We start from the raw sequence: 27785 nt of genomic DNA on the forward strand, positions 1-27785 counted from the left end.
ATGATATACATTACATTTCGGTAATCGCATTTTTTTTTTTTTTTTTTTTTTTGCCCCACCTACGATAGAAGGGGGCATTATGTTTTCTGGTCTGTGCCTCTGTTCGTCCGTCCGTTCGTTCTTCGTATCGTGCGTCCGTTCGTCCCACTTCAGGTTAAAGTTTTTGATCAAGGTAGTTTTTGATGAAGTTGTAGTCCAATCCACTTGAAACTTAGTACACATGTTCCCCATGGTGTGATCTTTCTAATTTTAATGCCAAATTATAGTTTTGACCCCAATTCCATTGTCCACTAAACATAGAAAATAAGAAGTGCGAAGTTCAGGTTAAAGTTTTTGGTCTAGGTAGTTTTTGATGAAGTTAAAGTCACATCTACTTGAAACTTAGTACACATGTTCCCTATGATATGATCTTTATAATTTTAATTTCAAATTAAAGTTTTGACCCCAATTTCACGGCCCATTGAACATTGGAAAGTTATAGTGCGAGTGGGGCATCCGTGTACTATGGACACATTTCTTTAATTATTTTTTTTTTTTTTTTTTTTTTGTTGTTGTTTTTTTAAATTATTATTCATAACATTTACATTAATTCTGTCTTGAAATGTAGAATGATGAACCGAAAGAAGGCATTTTCCGTCCAATAGTCATCTTGTTATACCTTTTGTGCATAATTTATGTGAATAGTAACTATAGTAAATCTTATGAATGAATTTACAACGACAAGGTTAAGAACTTCACCTAGAGTAAAGATAACATAGGTCAACTTGATAAGTCTACTACTCGAAAGTGTGATTTTAGATTGGCTACCAGCTAAGATATGATTGAAAGCTTGTATATGTGTGTGAATAAAATGGTTTATTTTATCTCGTTTATGTATTTACATGACCCAGTTCTGGCGATATGATAAAGCCAGTGTAGTGCATGTGTAAAACTTCGAAACTGCAACAAAATGGAGGCATTTGCCAGTAAAGTTAGAATAAGAAATAATATTATTCGTGAAACGTTTGCTGAATTTTTAGGAACCTTCACTCTAATAGTAGGTAAAACCAATTAATCATTTTATATACAAAAAAAACGTATTACATGTATTGTTATACATGTTATAGTTTCTGATTAGTGTTTCTCCTCGTGAAGATGTTAATAAATGTTCCTGTTTCCTGTGATGTTGTCAGGTATGCAATGATTTCTAAATTTATTTCGACGGATAATACAACAAATAGTCGATATAACGACTGTTTGACGACACTTCAGTTATATGTATCTATTAATAGCTTTAGAAACTTTAAGGACTATACATAACCGTTCTCCAAACTTTATCGACTTACTATTGATATGAAATATAAGATGTGGTAAAACAACTGATGAGACAACTATCAACCAGAGTTCAATTGATTTGGATATATTTATGGAAATAAGCAATTATATATCATCGTACGGTTTGAAACGATTAGAAATCAAATACTATTTGTCTTCAAGGACTCGACAAAATATCACACGAGAACACTAACGAAATGAGGAGTATATGGAGTAGGCCGGGTAAGACCCTTTTTATAAGAATGTTGACATGAATATCAATTATATGGTCATTTTTATTAATTTCCTGTTACAAAACTTTGAATTTTACGAAAAACTAAGGATTTTCTTATCCAAGAATAGATTACCTTGGCCCTATTTGGAACAACTTTTTGGAATTTTGGGTACTCAATGCTCTTTAACTTTGTACTTGTTTGGCTTTTATATAACTATTTTGATTTGAGCGTCCCCGATGAGTCTTATATGTAGACGAAACGCGCATGCATCATTCAATCATGAAAACACACTGGTTTTCTGTCAATTACACATGTTACAGTGCGACTAATGAATAAAGATTAGTTCTACATTTCATCCGATAAATTGCTATTCGCCATTTTAATCTTTTATTCATACTATCAAAGAACTAATGCTTTTATTTGATTCTAGACTTCTGTGAAATGCATTTTAATCCATTACTAGACACCATTTCAATACATGCTTTAAGGGTGTATAAAAAGATTGATGGGTTCAAAATAAAACGATCACCTTCGGCTCAGGGAATGCAAAATGAAAGCCGGGAATGTCCCACTATATCTTGTCTAAGACATGAATAACATATAATGTTGCCGGGAAATGGCAGATGGTGACAAAAAATTGTTGGATGATTTCACGAAATCAGTAACAGGACTGTTTTGTAATTACCATAGAAACAGGGACAAATTAAAGTACTTCCTCAGAATTCAATTCGGTCGCTGTCCATGTCATTCTCGTTTTTTATATTGATTGGACCGTTGGTTTTCCTGTATGAATTATTTTATACTTGTCTTTTTTTAACCCTTTATAGCATGCTGTGTAGACCAAGGCTCCGTGTTAACGGCGGTACACTGATATTCAGTAGTTGATGTGGTTCATCATAAGTGTTTCTCGTTTTTTAAATAGATTAGACCGATGATTTTCCCATTTTAATTGTTTTACACTAGTTATTTTTAGAGCCCTTTATAGCTTGCTTTTTTGGTGTAAGCCAAGGCTCTGTGTTGATGACCATACTTTGACCTATAATTGTTTACTTTTACACATTGTTACTTGGATGGAGAGTTGTATCATTGAAACTCAATGCCCATCTTCCTGTTTCTATTATTACATTCCCAATTTTTGTCTCCATGATATGAAATATTTATAGAGATAATATCATACCACATCTACTTATTTTTATAACGTCATAAATAATAATATTATACAACTGCACATGTTTTCATTTACCACGTCATTTCTTGAGAACTTAGGCCCTGTTTGAAACATGATTATAATTATTGTATATTGATAGCAAATCGTGATACTATAATTAAGTAGGGTCTCCAAGTCCATGTAGTATAACCAAATGCCTTATCGTCATTCTGCTAATGATTTGTCAACAAACCAAGTTCTATAAAAACAACAACAACAAAAAAAGGACAATGTTAACTATATATATAATTATATGTTAACAAATAATTGCCCACCACGAATATTTTTTTCTGAATTCTTTATAATAAAATAAAGGGGATGTAAAAAAAACTACCACCACAGAAGAACAGCATTCTGATTTGGGACAACACATACAGAACGTGGCAGGGTAAAACGTGATAGCGGGCGACCCTCACCCTAACATTGCACAGTGATGTAACAGAACAACATAAGAACAAACTATAAAAGCTGTTGTTTCTTTTCAAAATTTAGATATTTGGAGATGGATCTGTTGCACAAGCTGTTTTAAGTCGGAATACGGTGGGAAATCACATGTCCATACATTGGTCATGGGGTATAGGAGTTACAATGGGAGTTTACATAGCTGGTGGCATATCAGGTAAAATAAGATCAACGTACTATTGCGTAGGTACAAATGCAAAGATATAGTGACGTGTCTTTCAAATACAATTTTGTTTTAAGTTTTTTTCATGTTTTAAAAAGTAAAAACACAAAAAAACTGAACTCCGAAAGCAAAGTCCAAAATCAAAAGGCAAAATCAAAAGTCCAAACGCATCAAACGAATGGATAACAACTGTCATATTCCTGACTTGGTACAGGCATTTTCTAATGTAGAAAATGGTGGATTGAACCTGGTTTTATAGCTAGCTAAACCTCTCACTTGTATGGCAGTCGTATCAAATTCTATTACATTGTCAACGATGCATGAACAAAACAAATAGGGATACAGCAGTCAATATAATTGTGTTATCATCTTAATCACTTTAAAAACAACAAATCTAACGAAGAAGGACAAAAAGGCATACATTAAATTTAACATACTCATTTTGCTTATCTTGTACGACTTTATTCATCGATGAGAAGTCTACCCGTAAAGGATGGAAGGTTTTCAGTACTGGTGTAAAAATGTGCGTTTAAAATTCGCACAGGTAGACATAAAATAATTTTGTTGTTCAAAGTATGACGGCTTACATAAATGCAGAGTCACGTAAAAGTAGATATAACAAAAAAAACAGACTTAACAGTAAAAGTAATAATTATAAATAAAATAATTGTGTGGTTCAAAGTATGACCTGATACATAAGTACAGTTTCACATATCATAAAAAACAGACTTAACAGAAAAAGTAGTATAATTGAATACTTATAAATATTTCTTTCTTTTAAAATCCTTTGAAGATGAAACAAAAAGAAGATGTGTATCGGAGATGACAAGCCGTCGACACAAAAAACGCATATAGTTTATCTACATGGTTGCTTCTAGAAAGCGATAATCTATATCATGTTTAAATATTAAACGATAGTCGTGGACTATTCTATGGGGCAAAAAAGATTTTTTTTCTGGGAGGATAGGTAAATGAATGTATTCGGGCTACGTACCCCACATCTTCTATAATTGTCGGTGTTTTAAGCCCACCGTTATATACAAGAACCAGATCAGTCAGTTAGTTCGAAATGAGTACATTTCATTTCAGGAGGACATTTAAATCCAGCTGTTACCGTGGCCCTAGCCTGTATCAAGAAAGTCCCATGGAAGAAGGTACCATTCTATATGTTAGGCCAGTACTTGGGAGCTTTCGTTGCCTCGGTAACGATATATTTTGTGTATTACGGTACGTAAAAAGTCATATACAGTTCTCAAAATTGGACTTTCTGAATAAAGTCATTTAGTTGAGGAATGAAACAAAATATTTGGAAAATAACCAAGGTGTCAGAATAGTATAAGTCTGGAGCTGGGATGTCAGTTAACTGCTAGGGGCCAGCTGAAGCTAGGACGCCTCCGGGTGCGGGAATTTCTCGCTACATTAAAGACTGTTGGTAGCCTTCTGCTGTTGTTTTTTTCTATGGTCGGGTTATTGTCTCTTTGACGCCATTCCCCATTTCCATTCTCGATTTTATTCTAACTTGACACCTGCACACGCAGAATGTACTGGGCTAAACATGTCTGCTGCCGCTAAATCCTCTCCCTAACTTTAAACAATGGTGTAACAGTACAACGTAAGAACAACTATAAAAATCCGTCGAAAGCGCTTTGAATCAATACAAAGCACATAAAAACCCAAACATAAACACACAAGACACAAAATAACATATCCGAGAGTATTCGCAGTTACTGATGCTAGTTCAAAGACATTAACAACAGTTGGACAACAATATTAACATGTCCCGACAGATTGCAGAATCGTGAATGAACAAATGTGTATTACAATAAATATTAAGTTTGATTTTTAATTTACTGATAACAAAATCAATATTTAACCGATAAAAACTTAAGGGTTATCGTTTACCTCTTTATGATCTTAAAATTGATTTTATATCCACTCTTAGTTTATGTTAAATAAAATTGAGAATGGAAATGGGGAATGTGTCAAAGAGACAACAACCCGACCAAAATAAAAAACACACAACAGCAGAAGGTCACCAACAGGTCTTCAATGTAGCGAGAAATTCCCGCACCCGGAGGCGTCCTTCAGCTGGCCCCTAAACAAATATATAAACGTTTTATGTATCTTTTTCAAGAGACTATGATAGACGATGATCTTTAATGCAAAATGTTTATGTTCCAGGTAAACGCGTTTTCAAGCGGCATTCACTATTGTCATTACAATTATCAATGGCGACCTGCTTTGAGAAGCTTCTTATCAATTTGATTGTGTAAGACATGAACATGAATGAAATTAGTTTGGCAACAATCAATCTGACAGTGTATTATATATTATATATAATTCACTATAATTTTAGATGCTCTAAATAGTTTTGATGGAGGAAACAGGATGGTAGCGGGACCAAATGGCACAGCGGGGATCTGGGCAACATATCCACAGGATTTTGCCTCAGTAGCTACATGTATAGGCGATCAGGTATTTAAACTCTTTATATTATCTTTTGGTTTTGATTGATAGCTAAAAGAGGGACGAAAGATACCAAAGGGACTGTCAAACTCATAAATCTAAAACAAACTGACAACTACATGGCTAAAAATGAAAAAGACAAACAGACAAACAATAGTTCACATGACACAACATAGAAAACTAAAGAATAATTAACACGAACTCCACCAAAACTAGGGGTGACCTCAGGTGCTCCGGAAGGATAAGCAGATCCTGCTCCCCCGTCGTGTGCCACATGTGGCACCCGTCGTGTTGCTTATGTGATAACAAATCCGGTAAATAGTCTAATTCGGTAGGTCACATTCATGAAAGGGAAGGGGATTGTAGTTACGACGTAAGCAACATATCCGATATTAGTTGTGAAACGGTTAAATTTCATAACGGTCAACCAACTCGTGATGGCGTACGTAAAATTTACGATGGGATGATTTCAACTTCACCATTTAGAACTCTTGGTTTAATAGCTTCCTTGTGAGCCGTAAATGTTTATTTAATTGACAATCATAGTTATATAATTTTGTACATATGTTTTAGCTTTATAAGTGTACGTGCAGACCTTGTGTACAATTTCAGTTAAACGTTATATCAACTAAAAACTATTCAAAATTTTAACTAAAATGTAAAAGCAGCATAATTATGATATATATTAAAACACAATCGGTGTAGTGAGATTCTTCAAATGTTATTCTTTGGTGTATCTGTGCTTATGTTCATAATTGAGCTTTCTTTACGTAAAATATTTCGTATTTCGTATTACCTGAATCTATAGTTTGTTTCTTCTAAACAAGTAAAAATAATAGACAAATCATAAAATTGAAATTGACTTACAAAAAACCACAACACAATAATTGCTCACACTTTTTTACCAGCTACTCGGAACAGCGATGCTTCTGTGTTGTGTACTTGCAGTGACAGATGACAGAAACATGGAAACACATAAAGGATTAATACCGTTCTCTATTGGGTTGATAGTTGTTGTCATAGGAATGACCTACCATCTTAACTGTGGATATGCCATTAATCCTGCACGTGATTTAGGTCCTAGAATATTTACTGCTATTGCAGGATGGGGTATTGAAGTATTTAGGTAAATATCAATGTTTCTTCTTTTTTTGTTTAATATTCTAGTCGATGGTATAAAACCGATTATCACCAAAATAGAAATAAGTTTTTTTCCGACTCGCTATCTAAAGAAAGGTATTTTAACTCTCTGAGTTATAACGTAGGTTCAGTAATCAACCATTTAACTAAATGTATCAGCAATGTATTCTCAAGCATTTTTAAACCTACTGAAAAAAGATATAATCCTACTTTTTAATATTTCGGGCGAAACAAAAGTTCGTATATACTATATGGTACGCTATTGAAACGTGATATATAGAATAGTGGCACTTTTGTTTTTGAAACTGACTCAGCAAGAATATGAATCGAGCGTATGTTGGATGAGCTGATATTTGAATTGATGAATGCAGTGACAAAAGTTCGTTTACGCGCCATACAATACACTGGAACAGTTGTTCCGTCTTATCAATAAAATCGCGTTCATTCATTGACAAATTGACACGGATTGAGATGAACACGTATTTATAAATATTTTTACTTATTGCAGCTACAATGATTACAAATATTTTTGGATACCGGTTTTGGGTCCACACGTAGGAGCCATATTGGGGGCCTTTTTATATCAGTTTTTGATAGGATTCCATTGGTCAGAAGTGGTTGAGATTACTGGTGATATACCAATCAAAGAGATTAAAAACACAGTTGTAGAAGGTAAGGTTATTTCTATAGAAAACCTTTTCATGCATAATCTTATTTAAAAAAAATGTTTTGAATCATATTCAATATAATTGTTTGTTTGGTTGAATATGTTCTCTATATATGTCTTTTATAGCCGTCTACATGGTACGATGTTTTTCCATTGTTGAAGGCCGTACGATTGCCTTTAAGTGCTTACATCCACTTTCTTTGAACTTTGGTGAATAATTGTCTCATTGGCAAGCCATTCGGCAATCCTAGGTAGAATCCGCTACTCTCCTTCTATCATGGTACGGAATCGGCCGAGTTGAGACGAATGATTGAGCATACCGCACCTCATTCATATAAGTATAGGTATAAGTAACTACGTATGATTTCATAATTTTCGGATGGAACTTACCGCTGAAAATACAATATTACGATCAAAAGAGTATGCTTGTTTATTTGAAGACACTATTATTGGCCAGATGACGCAACTATAGGTCAATGCATGACCTTCAACATTCCGCCATCAGCATCAGTGGTATTGATTTTATAGTATTAGGAATCAGTTGGAGGAATATAAAACAATGAAAGTTCGGTAAGCTGTCGGTTGGTGACAGAATATAAAAGAGGGACGAAAGATACCAAAGTGACAGTCAAACTCATAAATTTGAAACAAACTGACAACGCCATGGTTCAAATGAAAAAGACAAACTGACAAACAATAGTACACATGACACAACATAGAAAACCAAAGAATAAACAAAACGAACCCCACCAAAACTTGGGGTGATTTCAGAAGATTGATGTTGAAAAAAGAACAAACGACGAAACACAATGTTCTTTAACAAATTGGCTACGCTGATAGAAGTTTCAACGACAAACTAAGACATATTTAAACATAAAAATTCTAAATTATTAAAATGTTGACTACCTGTTTTCTGGTGTTTCTGAAAAGTGAAATTCAAAAGTGAGATCTACTTTTAAATTGAATTTTTTATCCAATATAAATTACTGTACTGCGTGACCAATAAAAAACGAGTTTAATTTAATTTAGAAAGCAGAGCAACTAAACCTTGACCAGATATGTGCTCACTGTTAAATGAAGTGAGACCAATTGTCCATTTACCAGTTCACTAAATTGTTTTTCTGATTCTTCATTAATTAATCATTTTTAATCAAAAATTTACAAATAAACAAAACGAACCCCACCAAAACTTGGGGTGATTTCAGGTGCTCCGGAATGGTATATATAAGCGTCTGTAATAAACGTCCGTAATAAGATTTCAATCTGTAAAATTATAACTTATCACTAAGCGGCATTAAATTGAAACCCATTTTTTTTTGTAGAAAAAACAGGACATACATACGACAACAGAAGTCTGTCTCCAGATTCCTAGCACACCACTTAATATCAGCAGAAATGTTCTGATTTCATGGTTTTAATACTGAACGATTATCATTCAAACTTATTTAAACATTTTATCATGTCACACGTTTTTTTCTACTTTTACATTAATTTTAATGCTTATTTAGAATTTATTTAATTAAAAAAATGAGATTGTGACATATTTTGATAACTACTATATCTGTACTTTAGCCCCAAAAAAACATAGTCTTAACACTTGAAAAATCTTACAATGCATTTATCTAATATTTGGCATAAGTTATGAGTGAAATAAAAGTATGTAGGTTGAGGGAACATACATTTGAGAGAAGAAATATAAAAAATATGAAAGGTCACCAATGGTTTTTGAAAAGGGAAGTTCATATATTCTGCAAGAGTTTTTTGGTAGATTTGATGTTTTATTATATCTGTCACAGTATATGCATAGATTACTTTAGCCGTATTTGGCACAACTGTTTGGAATTTTGGGTACTCACGTCTTTTCATCTTTGTACTTGTTTCGGCTTTCTAACTATTTTGATCTGAACGTCACTGGTATGTCTTATGTAGACGAAACGCGCGTATCAAATTCTAAGCCTGAGCCTTTGACAACTATTTTTATTGATGTACCAATTCTTTGCAATGTGTTCATGTCTGTCAGCTGATAGCTGAGGCGTTAACCTGACATCCACCTAATTTCATAACTCAATGATCAATGTTTTGTTTTCGTAAACAAGTCAGTACCTAAGACGCTATATGAAGAAGGTCAACTATATTAGGTGTCTTGAACGATTACAAGGTCTGAATGTCTTTCTGGCAGAGTAAATTTTACCTTGAATTTGGTCTCATTTTTTAAAAGTTAATTGCTCAATGCTAACTGGTTGCGTTTAAGTCCTTTTCTCTGAATTTAGAATCAATAGGTCAACTATCGTTGGTGAATTGAAAGGTGTATACGTCTGTCTGACAATGGTACTACAAGCATGATAAGCCTTTTCTGGTAACTTCAGCGTTTTAAGCTGTTACTAAATGTGCAACTGAAAATTGGCTTTCAAATTAAAAAGATCTCAATAACTTTCAAGAAGTTGCAACTCAACTTCACGTACTACCATGTTAGGTCATCGTATATGTTTTTGCTTAGCTTCTTTTGTTGTTATTACTTATATTTTACCCTCTTAATGAAAATTTAAATTTTGTGCATTATATAATTTGGTTTTACATTTAAAGTTCAATTAGTTTGCTACTCAGACTTTATAAAACGTCATAAGTGTCTGAACAGAACGACTCGTACTTTTTCCAAACAAACAAAAATCATCGGAAGATAACAATACCTTGTTGATAAACATTCCGTATCAACTTCATAATCAATACATGATGGTCTTGAAGTATAGATTCTCGGCACTGACCTTGTTTATCATCTTAATAACTTGTCTTGGTATGTTTTAATCTTTACTGCTCAGTCTATTTACAGTAAGTAAATATTCTTTTGGCGTGGCTCAGTATTTACATGTACACATTGCGCTTTTATGTTTTTGTGCTATGGTAATTTTTTTTTTTGCGTTCTTATCTTTAATTTTTGCTGGTGTGCTTTTTTAATACAACGTTTGTATACCCATTTGTTCTTTGTTGAAATATTTGTTTGTTTTTGTGGTGATTTCAATTATAAAACAACGTTTAAAAATTAAAAACAACACGTTTAATAATTTCTTGCGTCCGAAGCGCTTTTCTGGATTTATCTTCATCAGGAACGCTCAAAGCCAAACTTTTGAAATCTAAAGATATACAAGTAACAAAACCATTGACGATCTTTATGTCAAACATACCTAAAGTAAACAGCCAAATTCATCTAAAGCCAACTTTGCCTGAGGGAGTTGAAACCTTAGTTTCTTAATAATTTCAAATTTTATAAACAGACAATTTTAGTAAAGTTTGTTACCGAAGTACTGACTATTGGGCTGATGATACCCTCGGGGTCTGATAGTCCACTAGCAGAGGTATTGACCCAGTGATGTAAAAAAATGAAAACAACAGGTTTAATAATTTCTTGCGTCCAACTGTTGTACCCAAAAGATTTCATATTTTCATCTTTTATGTTTGTTTTGCTCATGTATTGTTGTAAGAATTATAAATTTTGAGCGACTGTCATACAAGTGAGAAGTTTATATACAGGCTATAAAAACATTTTCTACATAAGGAAATGTCTATATCAATTCCAGATTATATGACAGTTTTCCATTCGTTTGATGTTTGTGAGCTTTTGATTTCGCCATTTTATAAGGGACTGACCGTTTTGAATTTTCCTTGGAGTTCGTTATTTTTGCTATTTTACTTTTCTCATTCTACGGAATGTAAAATACATTATTTTTATTTACAATTGTTCCTCACTGCCTTTAAAATATAACAAGTCTGCTTCTGACGTGTTACGTGTGCCTCTTTTTCATACACCTTAAATAAGAAAGGACAGGCATATTAAACACGGTTGCAAAGCGTTTCTCAATGTATATGTATAAATATGTTTTGTTTCTTCATAAAACAAATACTTACGCTATATATATATGATAATTTTGTAAACAACCTATATTCAGTATAAATCTTTTGATTTTTATTTTACAAATGAAATTTGGCTAATGGTCAAATACAATATCTAATGATCAACTGATAGCATTATAATATAATATTATATATTGATATTGTATTGTAAGGAATACAAACAATTCATGAATATTTGATATCAATTCAAGCCCACAGGTTCCTTAATATTGCCTTATCTGTGTAACTACAATTAATTTGGTAAAATTGTATGGTTTTCATTCTAAAAAGACGTACTAAAGGGACGTCAATAGTTATAAGTTCAAATATTTAAGTAATGAAACTTACCAGTCAACAGATGACTAAACAATTAAAAGAGGGTCGAATAGTACCATAGGGACGATTAAACTCGTAGGGCGAAGATAAACTGACAACATTCAGGTTTTATATTACGTGTAAAAGTTCTGTTTTTTAATTAACAAACTTTTTGTTTTACAAATTTTCAACTATAACATGTTGGTCCTTTTGTTCCTTTGCATTCCGTACTCTGTCTTTCTAAGCTGATCAGATTGGAAAGAATCTTCGTATACAATTTATGACACTAGAGATGATATTTCGTTGCATAGACATGTACAGTACATAGGCGACCCATTAAGTTTCTTTTTCTGAGTTGTATCGAGGACCTCACATCTTTGACACTTTCATAAAGAGTGCATATGTCTTTATGTTCACGTGTTGGCTGTTGTCTGTCATAATGCATTAAAGAATTTATTTGTACTTTGAAGTTATGATTCCAGTGGAAGACTGGTGGAGTAAATAAATAACCTTTTGAATATTATATTTCGTACATAAATGGTGTTCATAATGTTATGATCAACAGTTATAGTTGCTTTGTTTGCAGTAAGGAGGTCTAAACTTGAAGTTGGTAATATTGACATTCTGTATACCGCGTTTTAGTTTTAAAAAAAATAAGATTCAATAGGTGTGGTTATGTGTTAGATATGATTGGAACAGACTAATCCTTAAAGAAAGGGCATATCTTATAATGGACTTATCAATGATAAAAGATTTTGGCTAAACGTATGGCTTCGACACCTTTATTTGCAAAGAAAAGCTTCGGAAAGATTTTCCCCATATTTTAATATTTCAAAGCCGACCGGATTTAATTCAAACGAAACAAGAAAATATAGATGAATGATTGGTGAGTGTTACAATGCATTTTGATGAAAGAATTTACGTTATTGCATCGTATATTAATAATATCTATATAAATAATGACTGTACTATTTTTTCTGTCTATGAAGGAATAACAGAACAAATGTGGTACACTGAATAACACGCCAATAGACAGAAAAAAAATATAACAGTCATTCCTTATAATTCAATTCTAAATTCTATGTTTAAGTCGGGTTATTTCTATGAGCTGATAGACAAAACACTGTCAGCCAATCAGAAGACGCGTTATATTCAAAATTAAATTATCTAGTTATACAAGAAATATATAATAAGAAAAGTGAATTATCGGTAAATTAAAAGTAATTGACCAATGTTTTGTATTATCTTAAGGGGATATATGAAGTTTCATGTTCTTGTTGAAACATTCTTGAATGTTTTATTTTCATGTTACAAAAAAGTTAAATCACAAAAATACTAAACTCCGAAGAAACTTCAAAACGGAAAGTCCCTGATCAAATTGCAAAATTACAAGCTCAATCACATCTATACAGCCATGTTCTTATGTAGTAAATGGTCGATTAAACCTGGTTTTAAAGCTAGCTAAACCTCAAGTGTATGACAGTAGCATAACATTACATTGTATTGACAACGATGTGTGAACAAAACAATCATACATAATAGGTAAAAATGTCAAAAATAGAGAAACAGCAGTCAGTATTGTGTTAATAATTTAATGTTTGCTTCATGTAACAGCATCATACCATTTAGGAAGTGTACACAATTATGTATTAACTCTTCATGTTATCACTTAATTAAATCACTTTAGTCTTACATAGTATGGTTCAATCAACTTTTTTTCAATTTCAGCAAGTGAATAACAAATAATTGGAAACGGCTTCTTCATTTATAAAAATTATAGCGTAATATACAACTGAAGGCGGTATAAAATACTTTGCAAGTAATTGTTATTCACTAGCTGAAATACAAGTAGCGTTGAGTGGACCGGTTTAATGAAGGGCAAATCCAATCAAGATTGTAAACCTTAAGTCTGCTGTTCATACTAATATATTTCAATTTGTGAAATGTTGTAGAAATGAAATTTACAACATTTCATAAATCCCAGTATAATTTAATAGTGTTTGCCGGAAATTTAACCTTGACCGAAATAAATGACTATTCTATGTTATATTTTTTTCTCAGGGACAATGACACGTCGGCTTTGTTCAAAAAGAACATTTTTTTGGTAAGCATCATATGACTTGAGACAATCATAATAAACCAGGTTTTAAAGTTGCTCTATTTGTAGGTAGATATTTGTATATTATAAAAAAAACAAAATGTTTTTACATTGTTCATATTTTGATTTAATGTGAAATTATTTTGCCCTTCATCAACGAAATTGAGCTATTGGTCAGATATTTATCGAAGTATCAGTTGGTGTCAATATATTGTATTATTACACATGATATAAATCTGTTATGAATACTACGAATTCATATAATCTTCTAAGTATTTCATCCCAACTGTATATTTTCTCATTTGTGAAATCATGCTTGAATTGCTGAAATTAATTGCTTTTAATGTTAAAATAAAGTACCAAAGGGACGTCGTTAGCCGTTATTTCAACTCTTTCAGAATTAAAGTTTATCCGTCAATGGTGGACAAAACAAGAAATTAACTTTTAGGTTTGATTTATAATACGTGTATGGATTTTTTATTTTAATGAATTTGTTTTCTATTTTCAAAACTGTTTAAAAGTGTAGTACTAAAACGATACTATTTTGGAAGGTTCGTTCTTTTGTCAATATAACCCTTTTTTTTCTTTTTTCTCTATTATTAGCAATTCAATTTGAATACAGTGTGTTCATGCAACACTTATAAGATTTCTTGCAACATTCAATTATTTTATTTTATTTGTTTTATTGGTTTGAAAGGCCGTTTCAGTTCCACCTGGTTTGTCGTAATGATACATACATGTACCTTCAAAAATTCGTTTCTTAAGGTCAGTCGCAAGATCTTTTACAAAAGCTTTGAAACTGAAGCTGTACGTATACTTAAATTAGATTGATTTTTTTTTTCTTTTGGCTAGTTTGCTATGTTCGTAACTTGAGTGACTTTAGTGACGTTTTAGATATTAGTGAATATAATAATATTGAAGGCCGTACTTTAACCTATAATGGTTTACTTTTTAAATTGTTATTTGGATGGAGAGTTGTCTCATTGGCACTCACACCACATCATCTTATATTTATATAATGTATGTATAATTGGTAAATCATCAAGTCATTGAGTTCGTTTTCGTTTTGCAGTTTGACAAGCATTTAGAGTGTTTGTTACAAACGCAACATCAAATAGATTTTTAAAGGTTTATTTAAAGAGCTCGATAATATGAAGACAATCCATGTGAACATGTTTATTTTTTTAATTTTATTCTTACACTACAGGTTATCAAACGTTGAAAAAACTTTATATATTATGTCTGTTTGTTTAATTCATCTTCGTTGTCAATTTTATGATATTTGATCCGACTGTCATACAAGTGAGAGGTTTAGATAGCTTTAAAACAAATGTTTAATCCACCATTTTGTACATACGAAAATTACTGTACCAAGTCAGAAATATGACTGACAGTGTTTATCCATTCGTTTGACGTGTTTGAGCCTGACTTTCCTTTTGAAAATATCACAAACGAAAGAAATTGACCAATTCATTCACCCAAAGAATATGAAAAAAAAACAAAAATATTCGTATTGTACAAATTGAATGCAAACAACTGGCGTTTTATGGAAGGTTTTATCAAGGTTATAACGAAAACATAAAAATGCACGGCATGTTTGTGTTAACAGGGGTCGAATTTAAGCTTTTTTGTGTACTGGCCAGCCGGACCAGTCGACTGAAAATCCACTGATCCGGCTCCAAATCTACTGGTCCTGCACAGATGAAATTCATTTGACAAACACTTATATAAATGACAGATGTTAACGTTTATTTTCATGATTTTCCCTTCCTTTTTTTCCTCCCCTTTATTCTCGTAGTTTTTTAGTGCTGTTCTGATTGTTCATTACATGCAGCAAGTACAGAATCTAACTTTAAATTTGAAGAACTCGTTACAAAAATACATTTCTTATCTAGGGATGTCATTGCAAATTGTTCACATGATATACATAATACAATTAACTAAATTGCAATCAAATATAATAAACCTTTCGCGTTTTTTACCTAAGATTTGATATTTACGTTTCTTTTTGTCAATTTCATAAACTTTATTCAGATCTATCATTTGAACTTGACTAAATTTTTTTGGTCCGTCGATTTGACTCATTCCAAAAAATTTCCTCATTTTGTGTTGTTGGGAAGGTCGCTCAACCTCAATATTAATAAAAACTTAATCAATTGTAATACTTAGTAACTCAAATACCGTGTAATTGAGTTCGCAGGTTAATTGTTTTGTAAAAAAGCCGAAATTGCGATTCAAGCAGGACTTTTATCGAAAAATTTCTACTGATCTGCCGGACTACCAAGTGACAAAATATACTGGTCCGACTCAAATTCTACTGGTCCAGGACCACCGGACCAGCACTATTCTACCCCCTGTTTGTGTATACCAAGGGTTGGCATGTTACACTGGCGGATATTTTTGGTGAAACTGAAGTACTAAATTTTAGTAGTACAGGAAGAACATTATAAAGGTGATGTTTCAATACATATTGAAAATATATTTCCCAACTCATTCGGCATTTTAGAGCATATCGCTTCTACCCAGACTTCATAAGCGTCATTAGTGTCTTAGCAGAAATATGATGAACTATGCTCATGTCAAAGAACGTAGTTTATCACGTGTTATAGTGTTCTTTTATTTGTGTTTGTAAATTATTTAACTTTACTGTTTAGTTCATTTTGTGGTATCTTTTAGGCGTGGTTTGGTACTTATGCATCCGATGCCAATGAGAAGTGATGTGATCATTCTAATGTGCTTTGTTTACATGTCATTTTTATTTTACTTGTTAACATATTTGATTGTTTATATTGAGATTATGAATATAACAAAATGATGTACCTTTCTTGTTGACTTTTATTTATCTTAGTGTGTCTGTTTGTTTTGTTCATACATTGTTGTCAATATACTTGAATTTATGAGACTGTCATACAAGTGAGAGGTTAAGCTAGCTCAAAATCCTGGTTTTATCAACTATTTTCTACATAAAGAAATGCATGCAAAATGTTAGGAAAAAAACAGTTGTTTTCTTATTCGTTTCATGTTTTTGAGCTTTTGATAAGGTGCTTTCTGATTGGATTTTTTCTTTGAGTATTGTATTTATGTTATTTTACATTTTGATGGGTTTCAAATTTGTCTTTTCATATTAAGATGAAACAACCAGACGATAACAATTTTGACTACCTTTTTAGAGCCTGTGTTGGTTTGTGCAAATAGATACACAATTGGTTAAGAATAAAATAAAATTATTAATATAAAAATCCACATTGTCTTCTAGTATCTCTAAGAAGTTCTTTGAACTGAGTTTCACTGTGCGTATTGGTGTGTGTTGTTGTCTCTTTGACACATTCCCCATTTCCATTCTCGATTTTATTACTTAGTAAAATAAAATTACTTTGATGTGTTGTGGTCAACATGTTCATGTCACAATATGTTCAAGAGAAAAGTTTCAATAGCAGATACAGATGTAGGATACTGGTAGTTAATATAGAAAGATATTTTACTCTCCAAAAACAAGACTAATTTTACCAAGAAACATACAATATTATTGAAATACAATAATTAGAAGGTAAAACAATTCAGAAGGTTATTTAAAATAAAATACATAATTATACATGTATAATAATATTATGTTAAATACAAAATAACGAAATTGGGGTTGACACAACACATGTTCAAGGGAAGACTTGTCTTTTATTGATATGCTTAAAAGATGACAGTAGATATGTTGAAATTTTTGTTACTACAATCCCGTCCCCTTTTCCCCAAATGTGACCTATTAAACGAGTTAGACTAATTACCGGGTTTGTACTAACATGACGGGTTCGTCTTACTCAGCCTATATTTTTTATCTTGTGTTTTGTCTACAGTACTGTTATTTGTTTGTTTGTCTTTTTTTAATTTTTTTAGCAACGGTGGTGCCAGTTCATTTTCGACATATGAGTCTGAATGTCCCTTGATATACATCATGAAGTCTCTTCATTCATATTTCCTAATGATGTCTCCCTTAAAAAAAGATACTCTGGTTAGTCCAAAACTATTTATTTGAGAGAACACAGTATTGGATTCAATATTCCTCCGTGAAAAACATTTAGAGTTTTTGACATCAAATTTAAAGATTTAAACAATATAAGAATTATTGCACAAAGTTATAATCATGTATAATATTAAAAAATATATCATGTACATGGTAATACGACAGAATTGCTAACACAGTTCTGTATGTGACCAGTTCATTCAACTTTTGATAGTTTACATAACGCATTTCTTCTACGCAGGTTCGCTTGGGTGGGGCTTGAAATTCTATTTAATGTCGAAGGTTTGAATTGACCAATGGCAGCAATTGTTTCCTAAAGAGTTGATTTAATAAATAAAATTGAAAATAGGAGTTTGTTTGACTGATAATGTCACATGGCATGGCCTTTCGGTCAGGTTATTCGTAGTTAAAAGTAAAATCATAAAATTGTGATCATCGAAAAGTCACAAATTGAAAGGTAAAATCAAAAGTTCAATCACATCAAACGGATGGATAACAACTGTCATATTTTTGACTTGGTTGATTAGGTCCAAAATGGTCGATAAACGTGTTGACTTGTACGCCAATTAAAATTGCTTAGATTTATAAGTACAAAATACCAAACCAACCACGTAAAAAAAACATTGAATGAATTAGCTACAATCTAAAGAGGATTAATGCCATCATTGAACATATCTATAGGGCTAACTTAATACTAATTTGACGATCTTTAATATTGGTTAATAATTTGGCAATAAAAGGTTAAAGGTTCGTTATCATTTAAACAAATAATCAAACTAGCTTTTGTATCTTTTGGTACGCTGGCGCCACATGTAGAGCAGGGTAGTTTTGGTGGGGTCTGTGTTGTTCTGTCTGTAGTTTTACATGTTATATTTTGGGTATTGTTGTATGCCTGTTGGTCCTTTTTATATGTTAGTGCTGTCGTTGTCATTTGACTCTTGAGTTTGACCTCTTTTTTTGGATATTTCACCTTTTTTTTCGAATATGGTGGGTTTTGCATCTAGTTAAGTCTTTACAATAATTAACACTAATATCCTAACAAATGTTTTCAAGATACAAAACAATATGATAATTTTCCTTTATTATTACTCTTCATATAAATTATATATCTTATTATTATATATCAGAAGACAAGCCACGGACTAGTAAGACATTTATTCCACATCAACATTCATTTTCACAATAACTTTTACACAGAAATATATCAAAATCATATGTTTCTGCCAAATTAACTGTTAATAAGAAAGAGTAAAAAAAATTTCATTAAAATATAAAGTTCTAGCAAATAATTTTTTTCAATAAAACTAACTGATCTAATAAATAACATTGACCTGTCAATCAGTGTCATTTAAGATTCAAGTTGGCAAAGGACTCTATTTCTACCTTTAAAGGAAGAAGGAGATATTATAATCGCCTTTGATTTTGAAGTATCTCAATTCTTTTCTTCTGCATACAACTATACTGAAGAAAAGTCACTATTCTGTGTTCCCCCATTGGCGTCCTTCGAATGTTTCCTGCCCTTTGGTCGGTTTGTTGTATCTTTGACACATTCCCTATTTCCATTCTAAGTTTGATAAATTACTAAGTGCTAACAGTTGTAGACACAAAGGTACAAATAAAATCCTTCAGTTATCGGCTTTGATACAGAAATTGAAAATGGTAAATTGAGCAAACTTTTAGAAAAATTTTTCTAGATGGTTCAGTTGAAGTATTACTTCGAACGTTGTACCAACGCATTCTTGATCGATTAAGCGTCTTGGAAATCGTGAATCACAGATTCACATGGATCTGTTTAATATGTAGTAAATACAATTGCGTTTTATTTTCTGAGATTATGATTTCATCGAATGCTATTTATCCCGGAAATTGGACTGGCCATTAGCTTCTTCACAAAGGGTACCACCAGTGAAAGAAGAACATTTTATCCCTCTCTGTTAGTTTTATCTTTTCGTCGTTTTTCTTCCGGTTATGACTTTTTATCTGATTATGATATATGATATTATAACAATGTGCTTTAGTTATCACAAAAGGATTTGTTTACTGCGTTTGATATTTTACTTGTTTTAATATGTGCTTGTGGTATATCTTTTTGATTTTTTTTTTGCGATCAAAACAAAATTAATATCAGTCAGGAGTGTAATGTTGTTTGGTTTGTTGCCGAATTAAAGGAAAAGAGATACTTTTTGCCACCTTTAAATTTGGATTTGTACAATTCCAAAACACGCTTGTTACAAATGTATGACATGAAAATAAATGTTCCCGTTAACAAATTACACATTGAAATTAAAACAGTGAACATTGATTCCGGGAATAAAGCTTCAATGAACTGTAATATCCAAGTACACCCAGTTATGGCAAACAACTTAAAGTATATCACCATGTTGTCTTTTTTGTCATGTGATACATTCTCTGACGACACGTGTGGAGAAGTACAAATGTTAAAGATTGCTGCGGCAAACATGAAAACATTTGTCATTAAGATAATACCAACTGGACATAAAAATGTGACAATTGCTGCCAATTTAAAAACAATAAAGCACAAATCACCTCCATATCCAATAGACTGATAATCATTGTAAATAAAAGTTACAAGAATATTGCTTGTAACTATGACAGCGGGAAATCCAAAAATGTAAGCCTTGTATTTGAATAAAACATGAATATTTGAGTTTGCTGTGGTTGAAAAACTTGTGGTGAAAACCCTGTAAATATGAAATGTACACACGTTAAATGATGTAAATACAGTCAAAAAGGAATAATGCTGAAGGACACCTATTGCCTGACATACATTTATGTTTTCTAAACTGTATAATCGAACATGGAAAAGAAGCTCGTTCAAAATCATACATAAGACTAGTGTCATATTATTTTGACCAGGAACTGTTCTCAAACTTTTGAATAACATATATGTTATAAATGTGAGAGTTAAACAAATAAGTGATACAACATTACAAATGACCCTGACAATAAACATAGAAATATTAATATTTTCATCTGGTACTTCGGAAATGAGCTGAAGGTACCTATCAGAACACACTCTAATAGAATTATTCTTTACTGTAAGATAGTCATTCCGCCCTAAGAGATGGCCACTGCTATGAAGCTTAATTTCCCGATTTCTTTGTTTTGCATATTCTTGTGTGGTGAATTCAACCTGAGTACACAGTAGTAGATTATTTACACGGTAATACATAGCAAGTTTGCCAGGAACATGTATTGAATACACGCTTTGATATGTGCACAAGTCTGCAACAGCTATATTTTCTACCAATGAAGGTACATCAAACGCCTCCGAATCCATTTCATATTTTACCCTTACTATAAGATCACTTTGATTAAGGGTTACTGTTGAATTTAGCAGGTGTAGCAAATTTGAATCAATGTCATGTCTTGATACTATTCCAAAAGTACAGAAATCGAAGTATAGGTACCCAGAAAATGAAGTTTTAATGTGAATGTTATTGCACGAGATGTTCGCAATTACATATTTCATATTAACATGTAATGGTGTATTTAACCTTGTATTCAAATCATCAAATGCTTCATCGGCTAGTTTTCCTATCAAATCAATACCCACTGTCTCACGGGCGTTTTCAGAAATTATAGCGTCAAAATGAACTGCAAAAATATAGCATAAATCTGCTGTCATTTGTAGAAGTGGAATACATGTGTTGTTTACTAAGACCTTTCCAGGTATACACTTCAAATTTCTACAAATATTCTGAAAAAAAGAAAGAAAATTATGATTAATGTTGATATACATAACATTTGAATATTAAGATTTTCTTTCGATTTAAAACCTACGAACATTTGTTTTATTCAATACACATCAGAGTTAACAAGAATGTGTCCATAGTACACGGATGGCCCACTCGCACTATCATTTTCTATGTTCAGTGGACCGTGATTTTGGGGTCAAAAATCTTATTTGGTAGTTAAATTAGAAAGATCATTTATAGAGATTTGTTTTAACATTATCATTTCGGGGCCTTTTATATCTGACTATGTGGTATGGGCTTTGCTCATTGTTGAAGGCCCGTACGGTGCCCTACAGTTGTTAATTTCTGTGTAACTTTTGGTGTCTTGTGGACAGTTGTCTCATTGGAAATAATACCACATCTTCTTTTTGATATTCATCAAAATCTACCTTGATAAAATTCTTTAACCTGAAAGTGGCACTATCCTTTTTTATGTTCAGTGGTCCGTGGAATTCGGGTCAAAAAATCTGGTTTGGCGTTTTAGTATAAACATCATATGATAGGGAACATAAGTTTCAAGTTGATTCGATTTCAACTTCATCAAAACTGTCTTGTAAAAACTATAACCTGAAGCGGACAGACGGACTTTCGAACGAATGGACGGACGAACAGACGAACACAGACAAGAAATCATAATGCCCTCAACTATCGTAGATGCGGTAAAATAAAACTAAATAATATTATTATCAAAATTGTTATTATAAAATCGAGTTGTATGGTTATAAGACAAAAACACACTTTAACATTTAAGCAAAAGTAATCGTTCAATTTGAACATTTTGTTTATATAATTCACTTTTGCTGTTGCAAACGATGTTATAAGAGTTTTAATTCTAAAGTTTAATTTTCAGAAAAGGCAGTTGTTTCTATTTGTACATTTCGTTTTTTTCATTTGTCTTGTATTGAACAAAAGATTTTTCATTAATTTGCATGACGATTTTTCAAGAATGAACAAAAAAAGTGAGTAAACAATTGCGATTTAAAAAAATCAGCGTAAAGTTATCATATTAGTTCTCATTATTGCGATACTTACCTAGTCACATTATTCGCATTGATTAAAACTTTTCAATAATTACCCTGCGTTTTCTGGTTTGCTCTAGATATTATTTGTTTTGAAATCTTAATATATTTAACAGAAACAAACTATTAAGGTCAGCACAAAACAGTGAAAACCATCTCGGAATAAACAACTATTTAGGGCGTTACAACTGAAGTTTTGTTACTATAGAACAATTCATAAAATACAATGAAAAATTGATATAGCTGGTCTTTACCTTTTCAATCATTGTAAATTTAATGTCTCAAATAAAGACAGATATAATTTCTTAATTAGTATACCCTCCAACTTTAACGCTGAATTCAATAATGTCGAAAAAATATTTTTTCACTGGAAATGCCATTATTATATATATTAATGTTTTCTGTAATAACGGTATGATTTAAATTTTTGCCCGTCAACATTATATTTTACTCACCAATGAGGAATCAAAGATTTGTTGACTTGAACAACTGTGAGATAATGAGCTACCTATAGATTGATCATATGATGATAACAATAACATTGAACGATATCCACCAGCTCTACCTGCACCTATCTGATCACTAGGGTAACACAAGTGACAATAAAGCAATTGGATGTTCCAGTTATAATGTGTAAAATTATAGCATTTTTCGTCTTTAATGTTAAACAGTGAAAGAAAGTATTCGTCTGTACATAAAAGACGTTCCTTGAACACAGATTCCAAGTTGCAAATGTAACAAAAAATATTATAATACCCTTTATATGCAACTAAATTATTATCTTCTAATGACAGGCATGCGGATTTCAAAATAACAAACGTTTCAGATGTATACAAAGGTTCACTGCATTCACGTATAAGTCGTGGCTTACTGACACATTGCATTTTGTACTTTGAAACTGGTTCAGCATTGTTGCATCCGCGTGATAAAGATTCCTGTATTATATCATTGGCACTGGAAAATATACTAAATATTTCCTGTCTTGGACAGGTTATCATATATTGCCACTGCCTTGTGAAAGGAATATCTTCATCTAAATTATGTACATCAGTAAAATTCATCTGTAGAGTGTCGACAACAACACCTGTTGTATTACCATACATCGCCATTTGTGACTGTCCGTTACAGTAGCGAGGTAGAACATAATAAACATGAACAAGACCTGAATGTTTATACAGTATATCGATGGCACTATTTAAAGACTGATTAAAATTGCACTGATAACAAAACTTATTTTTGTATGGATACAAGCTTGCATTAGGCAACGAATTGTTACATAGTTGAAAAAGACTGGTATTGTGATTGTTGGAAGGACATGACGTAATGATTTCTTTGTGAACAATCGGTGGATTGCAGATATAACAGAATACGTTTTTAAACATTCCAAACGGTTGATCTACTGATTGACATGCTTTAAGTATAGCATTGTCTCCATTTAACCAGGTACCAGTTTTGTTACATTCAGATATCATCCCTTTTGGATCATCTTCACATGAGTCGATGAAAGATTTGTGGTTATCCACAGGGCTTGTTATAATTGTACAGTTGTTTTGAATAGCCAGGTTAGCGATCTCATTAACTGAGCTAAGAATGTTAAAGTTAATTTTCATTTTACATTGGAAATCAAAATACCATGATTCCAAATTTTGCGCATCATTGTTACACTGAGCACAGTAAATATTGTCATACGTTAGATGTGTGTTAAGTGACGTCATAGGGGTTGTCATAATTCTCTCCGTGACGTCCCTTCTCTTCGTACACTTAATGTGGATATCAGCAGGAGAATAATGAGGACATTCTCTCACGGTTTTGTATTTGTTATATGTTTTTGCCTTGACATATTGCATAGCTGGGCGATAAATTATTCCATCAAAGCAAATTCTCTTTGGTTGATGAAGCATAATTTCTGGGCAACAGTTTGAATCCTTTATGCAATTGTTGTTACAGGAACAGTGTCCACAAATCATGGAAGAAGACTCATCGTCATTGAGAGTACCATTCGATAAACAGGAATGAGTCCCACATATATAATGATATTGTTCGAGCACATTCTCTATCTGTGAGTCTATCAGTATTTTTCCAAAAGTATTTTCACCAAACAAAAAGATAATGCTGAAATATTTCCACATTTTGTCTTTGTCAACTCTGTATCTAAATAATACAAGATAGCAGTAATATTATATCTTTATAACCTCTTTTATGTGGGAAACACCATGTAAGTGTCTTGTAACTTTTTCTAAAAACATTTAACGATTTGGGTAGACAGTGTCATCTTTATCGTAATTTAACTGTACAAGATAACTTTCTTAGTGAATTACTGAAAGAAGTGTTTTTGTAAAAGACGTATTAAGGATAGTTTAAATAATAGACTCAACAAATCTTTTTTACAAACCAAAGCTTATCCATTGTATCTACTATACATAATGACAAAAGACACCAGGTAACGATCTAAGTACAATGTAGTTACTGAAACCAAAATAGTCATAAATAAATCTTATTCTCTTTAACATAAAATTGAGAATGGAAATGGGGAATGTGTAAAGAGACAACAACCCGACCATAGAACAGACAACAGCAGAAGGTCACCAAAAGACAACATGAGTCAATCAGTATACATCTAACAGATTAAGTGTAAACACGTTATAATCAGTATGAAACAAGCATTCTGCAATATTAAAATATAAGTGAACAATATCGATAGGATGTATAGCATCATAAATTTTCATAGCTGTATTACAAAAAGTATTCATTTATTTTCTAATTAACAATAAAACTTAAAAACTAACACACATACATTTATTTTATTTATTTTATGAAAAAAATCATTTCTAATACAAAGCGATCAATGCTTTCACAAATGAGAAAAATGCGTATCTACTCAATTATATCGTGATTCATGAACAATTGAAAATCAGGATGTATCGTTTTCTTTACTTTAAAACGACAATTAATGTTTGAGTATAACAGTATTTAATTTACAGTAGACTAATATAGATTAAAATTCTAGAAATAGAGAATCATCTCTACAAGAATTTGTTTAACGTTCTTTAGTACAGTAAATTTTCAAACTATTGCAGCCTTGATATCTATTGAATTAATGATTTCACGAAGAGTTATAATTGGCCCTTAGATTTTTGATTTTTGTATAATCAAATCAAAATACTTCACATTTCACATAGAAATACTTGTGATAATACTATGAAGACAAAATTACATTATTTGGCATCTTCCTTGAATATTTGTGAAGCTATGGTCCTTAAATAAACATATGTATTGTAACGTCAATTTTTAGTATATTTTTCATAATTTCAATTAGTTTGACATACTTACCTTGGCAGCAATGAACGATAAAAAAAAACCTTTTATACTGATGAATTTTATAACTAAATTGAAATATTTTGGTTACAATTCATTTTGGATCGAAGGTCTGTGACAATGTTTTCCTTAAGCGCTTAACTTTGTAAATTGCACAAAATCATCATATTTTGACAAAATCATCAAAATGGGCTTATTTTGAAGCATATAATGTAATTAATTTTTTTTAAAAGAACAGATTTATTTAGCATTAACTCTTTTGAAATAGACCCATTTACGAACCAAATTGTGACCTTTAAGTGTTTAAGATAAAGTTGATATTTTATTTCATATTGTACCATAAATGAACCTTTTTCATTATAATGCGACTAAGTATCATGAAATATGAACTTACATTATGGTATCAGAAATATATACTTTGATCATTGACCAATGATAATCTGTTTATCGCTATTTTAACTATGACGACGATGTCAATTGCATGTCACGTCACGTGCCTCCTTAATTTCTAGCGATAATTTTCTATCTCAAGCAAGTAGCATGGTATGAAAATTATCACCAAAAAAAAGGATCAAAGGAAAAAAGCAAAGAATAGTGATGAATATATACACCTATTATAGAAAAGGGGCATCAGTAGTATTCCGCTGTTCGAAAGTCATAAATCGATTGAGAGAAAGCAGTTCCGGGTTACAAATATTTCCTGAAATCGCAATAATTAATCTCAAATTAGTGTTAGTCATATAAAAAAAAAAACCAAATGCTTGCAATAATATCTGAAAATGTACAGTAATTTGTAGTAACAAAATCATTGACTTAACTATAATTTGCCAATTAGTTTGAAAAAAGGTTTCTCGTTTGAATTGTTTTACATTGTCTTTTCGGGGCCTTTTATAGATGGCTATATGCAGTATGGGCTTTGCTCATTCTTGAAGGCCGTACGGTGACCTATAATTGTTAATGTTCGTGTCATTTTTGTCTTTTGTGGATAAATGTCTCATTGGCAATCATACCACATCTTCTTTTTTATATTAACACATTTATGAATAGTTTTTCACTGAAAAAAAAAAGAAATTAAATCGCGTTTTCATAAAACAAACCTGAAAGTTAACTATCCACTTGTTGTGTCCACTATTGACTGATAAGTTTTAATTATGATAGAGCTGAAATACTTGCTAACGACGTCCCTTTTGAACATTGTTTAAATGTGAAAAGCAACAGATTTTAGCACTACAATCGTTATTACACAGATAATGGGATATAATGGAACCCGTCGGCATGAAACACTTTAAAATATTCATTAATTCGTGATTTTCATTACGAACCTATAAAATATCAATATATGATAATACAATACATTAATGTTAGCTGATGCTGATTCGATAAAGAATTTGACCAATAGCTAAATTTCGTTCCATGTAGGGGAAAATATGTCCAAGTAAATTTAGAATATGAACAATAACACACAGAAAATTCCATTCATCCTTATTACATAAAACGTATGTTCAAATACAAATCGAGCAATAACATATTGCACAATTAATTTCGGAAAACAAAACTTTATTATATAGCAAATTATGAAAAGTTCTCTATTTGGATATTTCATTTGATATATACTTTTAACCGACAAACTAAATTAAAATTTGCGAAATTAAGTATTCTTGTAATCAACATATCCTAACTCACAGTAATGAGGTGGAAGTTTTGCAATCGGAATCAGATGTGGGAGTTCTAAAAAAAAGCAATAAA

At 31.7% G+C, this 27785-nt stretch overlaps 3 protein-coding genes across 4 annotated transcripts in view; 2 read left to right on the top strand and 1 right to left on the bottom strand.

The window, feature by feature from the left end:
• Positions 1-812: 812 nt before the first annotated feature.
• On the top strand, positions 813-9209 carry LOC134713797 (aquaporin-10-like). 2 transcript variants are annotated; one of them, XM_063575080.1, is made up of 7 exons: positions 813-1040; positions 3229-3355; positions 4451-4588; positions 5718-5836; positions 6736-6953; positions 7476-7639; positions 8957-9209. In XM_063575080.1, exons 2-7 carry the CDS (start codon positions 3289-3291, stop codon positions 9004-9006), a joined length of 756 nt encoding a protein of 251 aa, XP_063431150.1. In that variant the 5' UTR covers positions 813-1040; positions 3229-3288; the 3' UTR covers positions 9007-9209. The 2 variants fall into 2 exon arrangements, with proteins under 2 accessions (XP_063431150.1, XP_063431149.1); XM_063575079.1 differs by having other exon boundaries at positions 813-1036.
• Positions 9210-19089: 9880 nt separating this feature from the next.
• Positions 19090-27240, bottom strand: LOC134716474 (uncharacterized). The gene is made up of 4 exons (XM_063579476.1): positions 27137-27240; positions 23544-24875; positions 23180-23306; positions 19090-21668 (listed from the first exon to the last, which is right to left on the bottom strand). Exons 2-4 carry the CDS (start codon positions 24851-24853, stop codon positions 20076-20078), a joined length of 3030 nt encoding a protein of 1009 aa, XP_063435546.1. The 5' UTR covers positions 24854-24875; positions 27137-27240; the 3' UTR covers positions 19090-20075.
• The window catches only part of LOC134714845 (DNA polymerase kappa-like), a 38048-nt gene continuing 34934 nt past the window's right edge, over positions 24672-27785 (top strand). The window contains exon 1 of the mRNA XM_063576480.1: positions 24672-24783. The gene's annotated coding sequence lies outside the window, so the exon portion shown is untranslated. The remainder of the gene's footprint in view (positions 24784-27785) is intronic.

Source organism: Mytilus trossulus, chromosome 4, assembly GCF_036588685.1.
Source record: "Mytilus trossulus isolate FHL-02 chromosome 4, PNRI_Mtr1.1.1.hap1, whole genome shotgun sequence".
Lineage (NCBI taxonomy): Eukaryota > Metazoa > Mollusca > Bivalvia > Mytilida > Mytilidae > Mytilus > Mytilus trossulus.

Coding starts and splice junctions, on each gene's coding strand:
- LOC134713797 (XM_063575079.1), top strand. CDS start 950: ATGGAGGCATTTGCCAGTAAAGTTAGAATAAGAAATAATATTATTCGT. Junction 5,837..6,735: donor CTACATGTATAGGCGATCAG/GTATTTAAACTC, acceptor CTTTTTTACCAG/CTACTCGGAACAGCGATGCT. Junction 7,640..8,956: donor TAAAAACACAGTTGTAGAAG/GTAAGGTTATTT, acceptor TTTTTTTTGTAG/AAAAAACAGGACATACATAC.
- LOC134716474 (XM_063579476.1), bottom strand. CDS start 24,853: ATGTGGAAATATTTCAGCATTATCTTTTTGTTTGGTGAAAATACTTTT. Junction 23,307..23,543: donor CCTTTGTATACATCTGAAAC/GTTTGTTATTTT, acceptor GTGTTACCCTAG/TGATCAGATAGGTGCAGGTA. Junction 21,669..23,179: donor AAATCTTTGATTCCTCATTG/GTGAGTAAAATA, acceptor TCTTTTTTTCAG/AATATTTGTAGAAATTTGAA.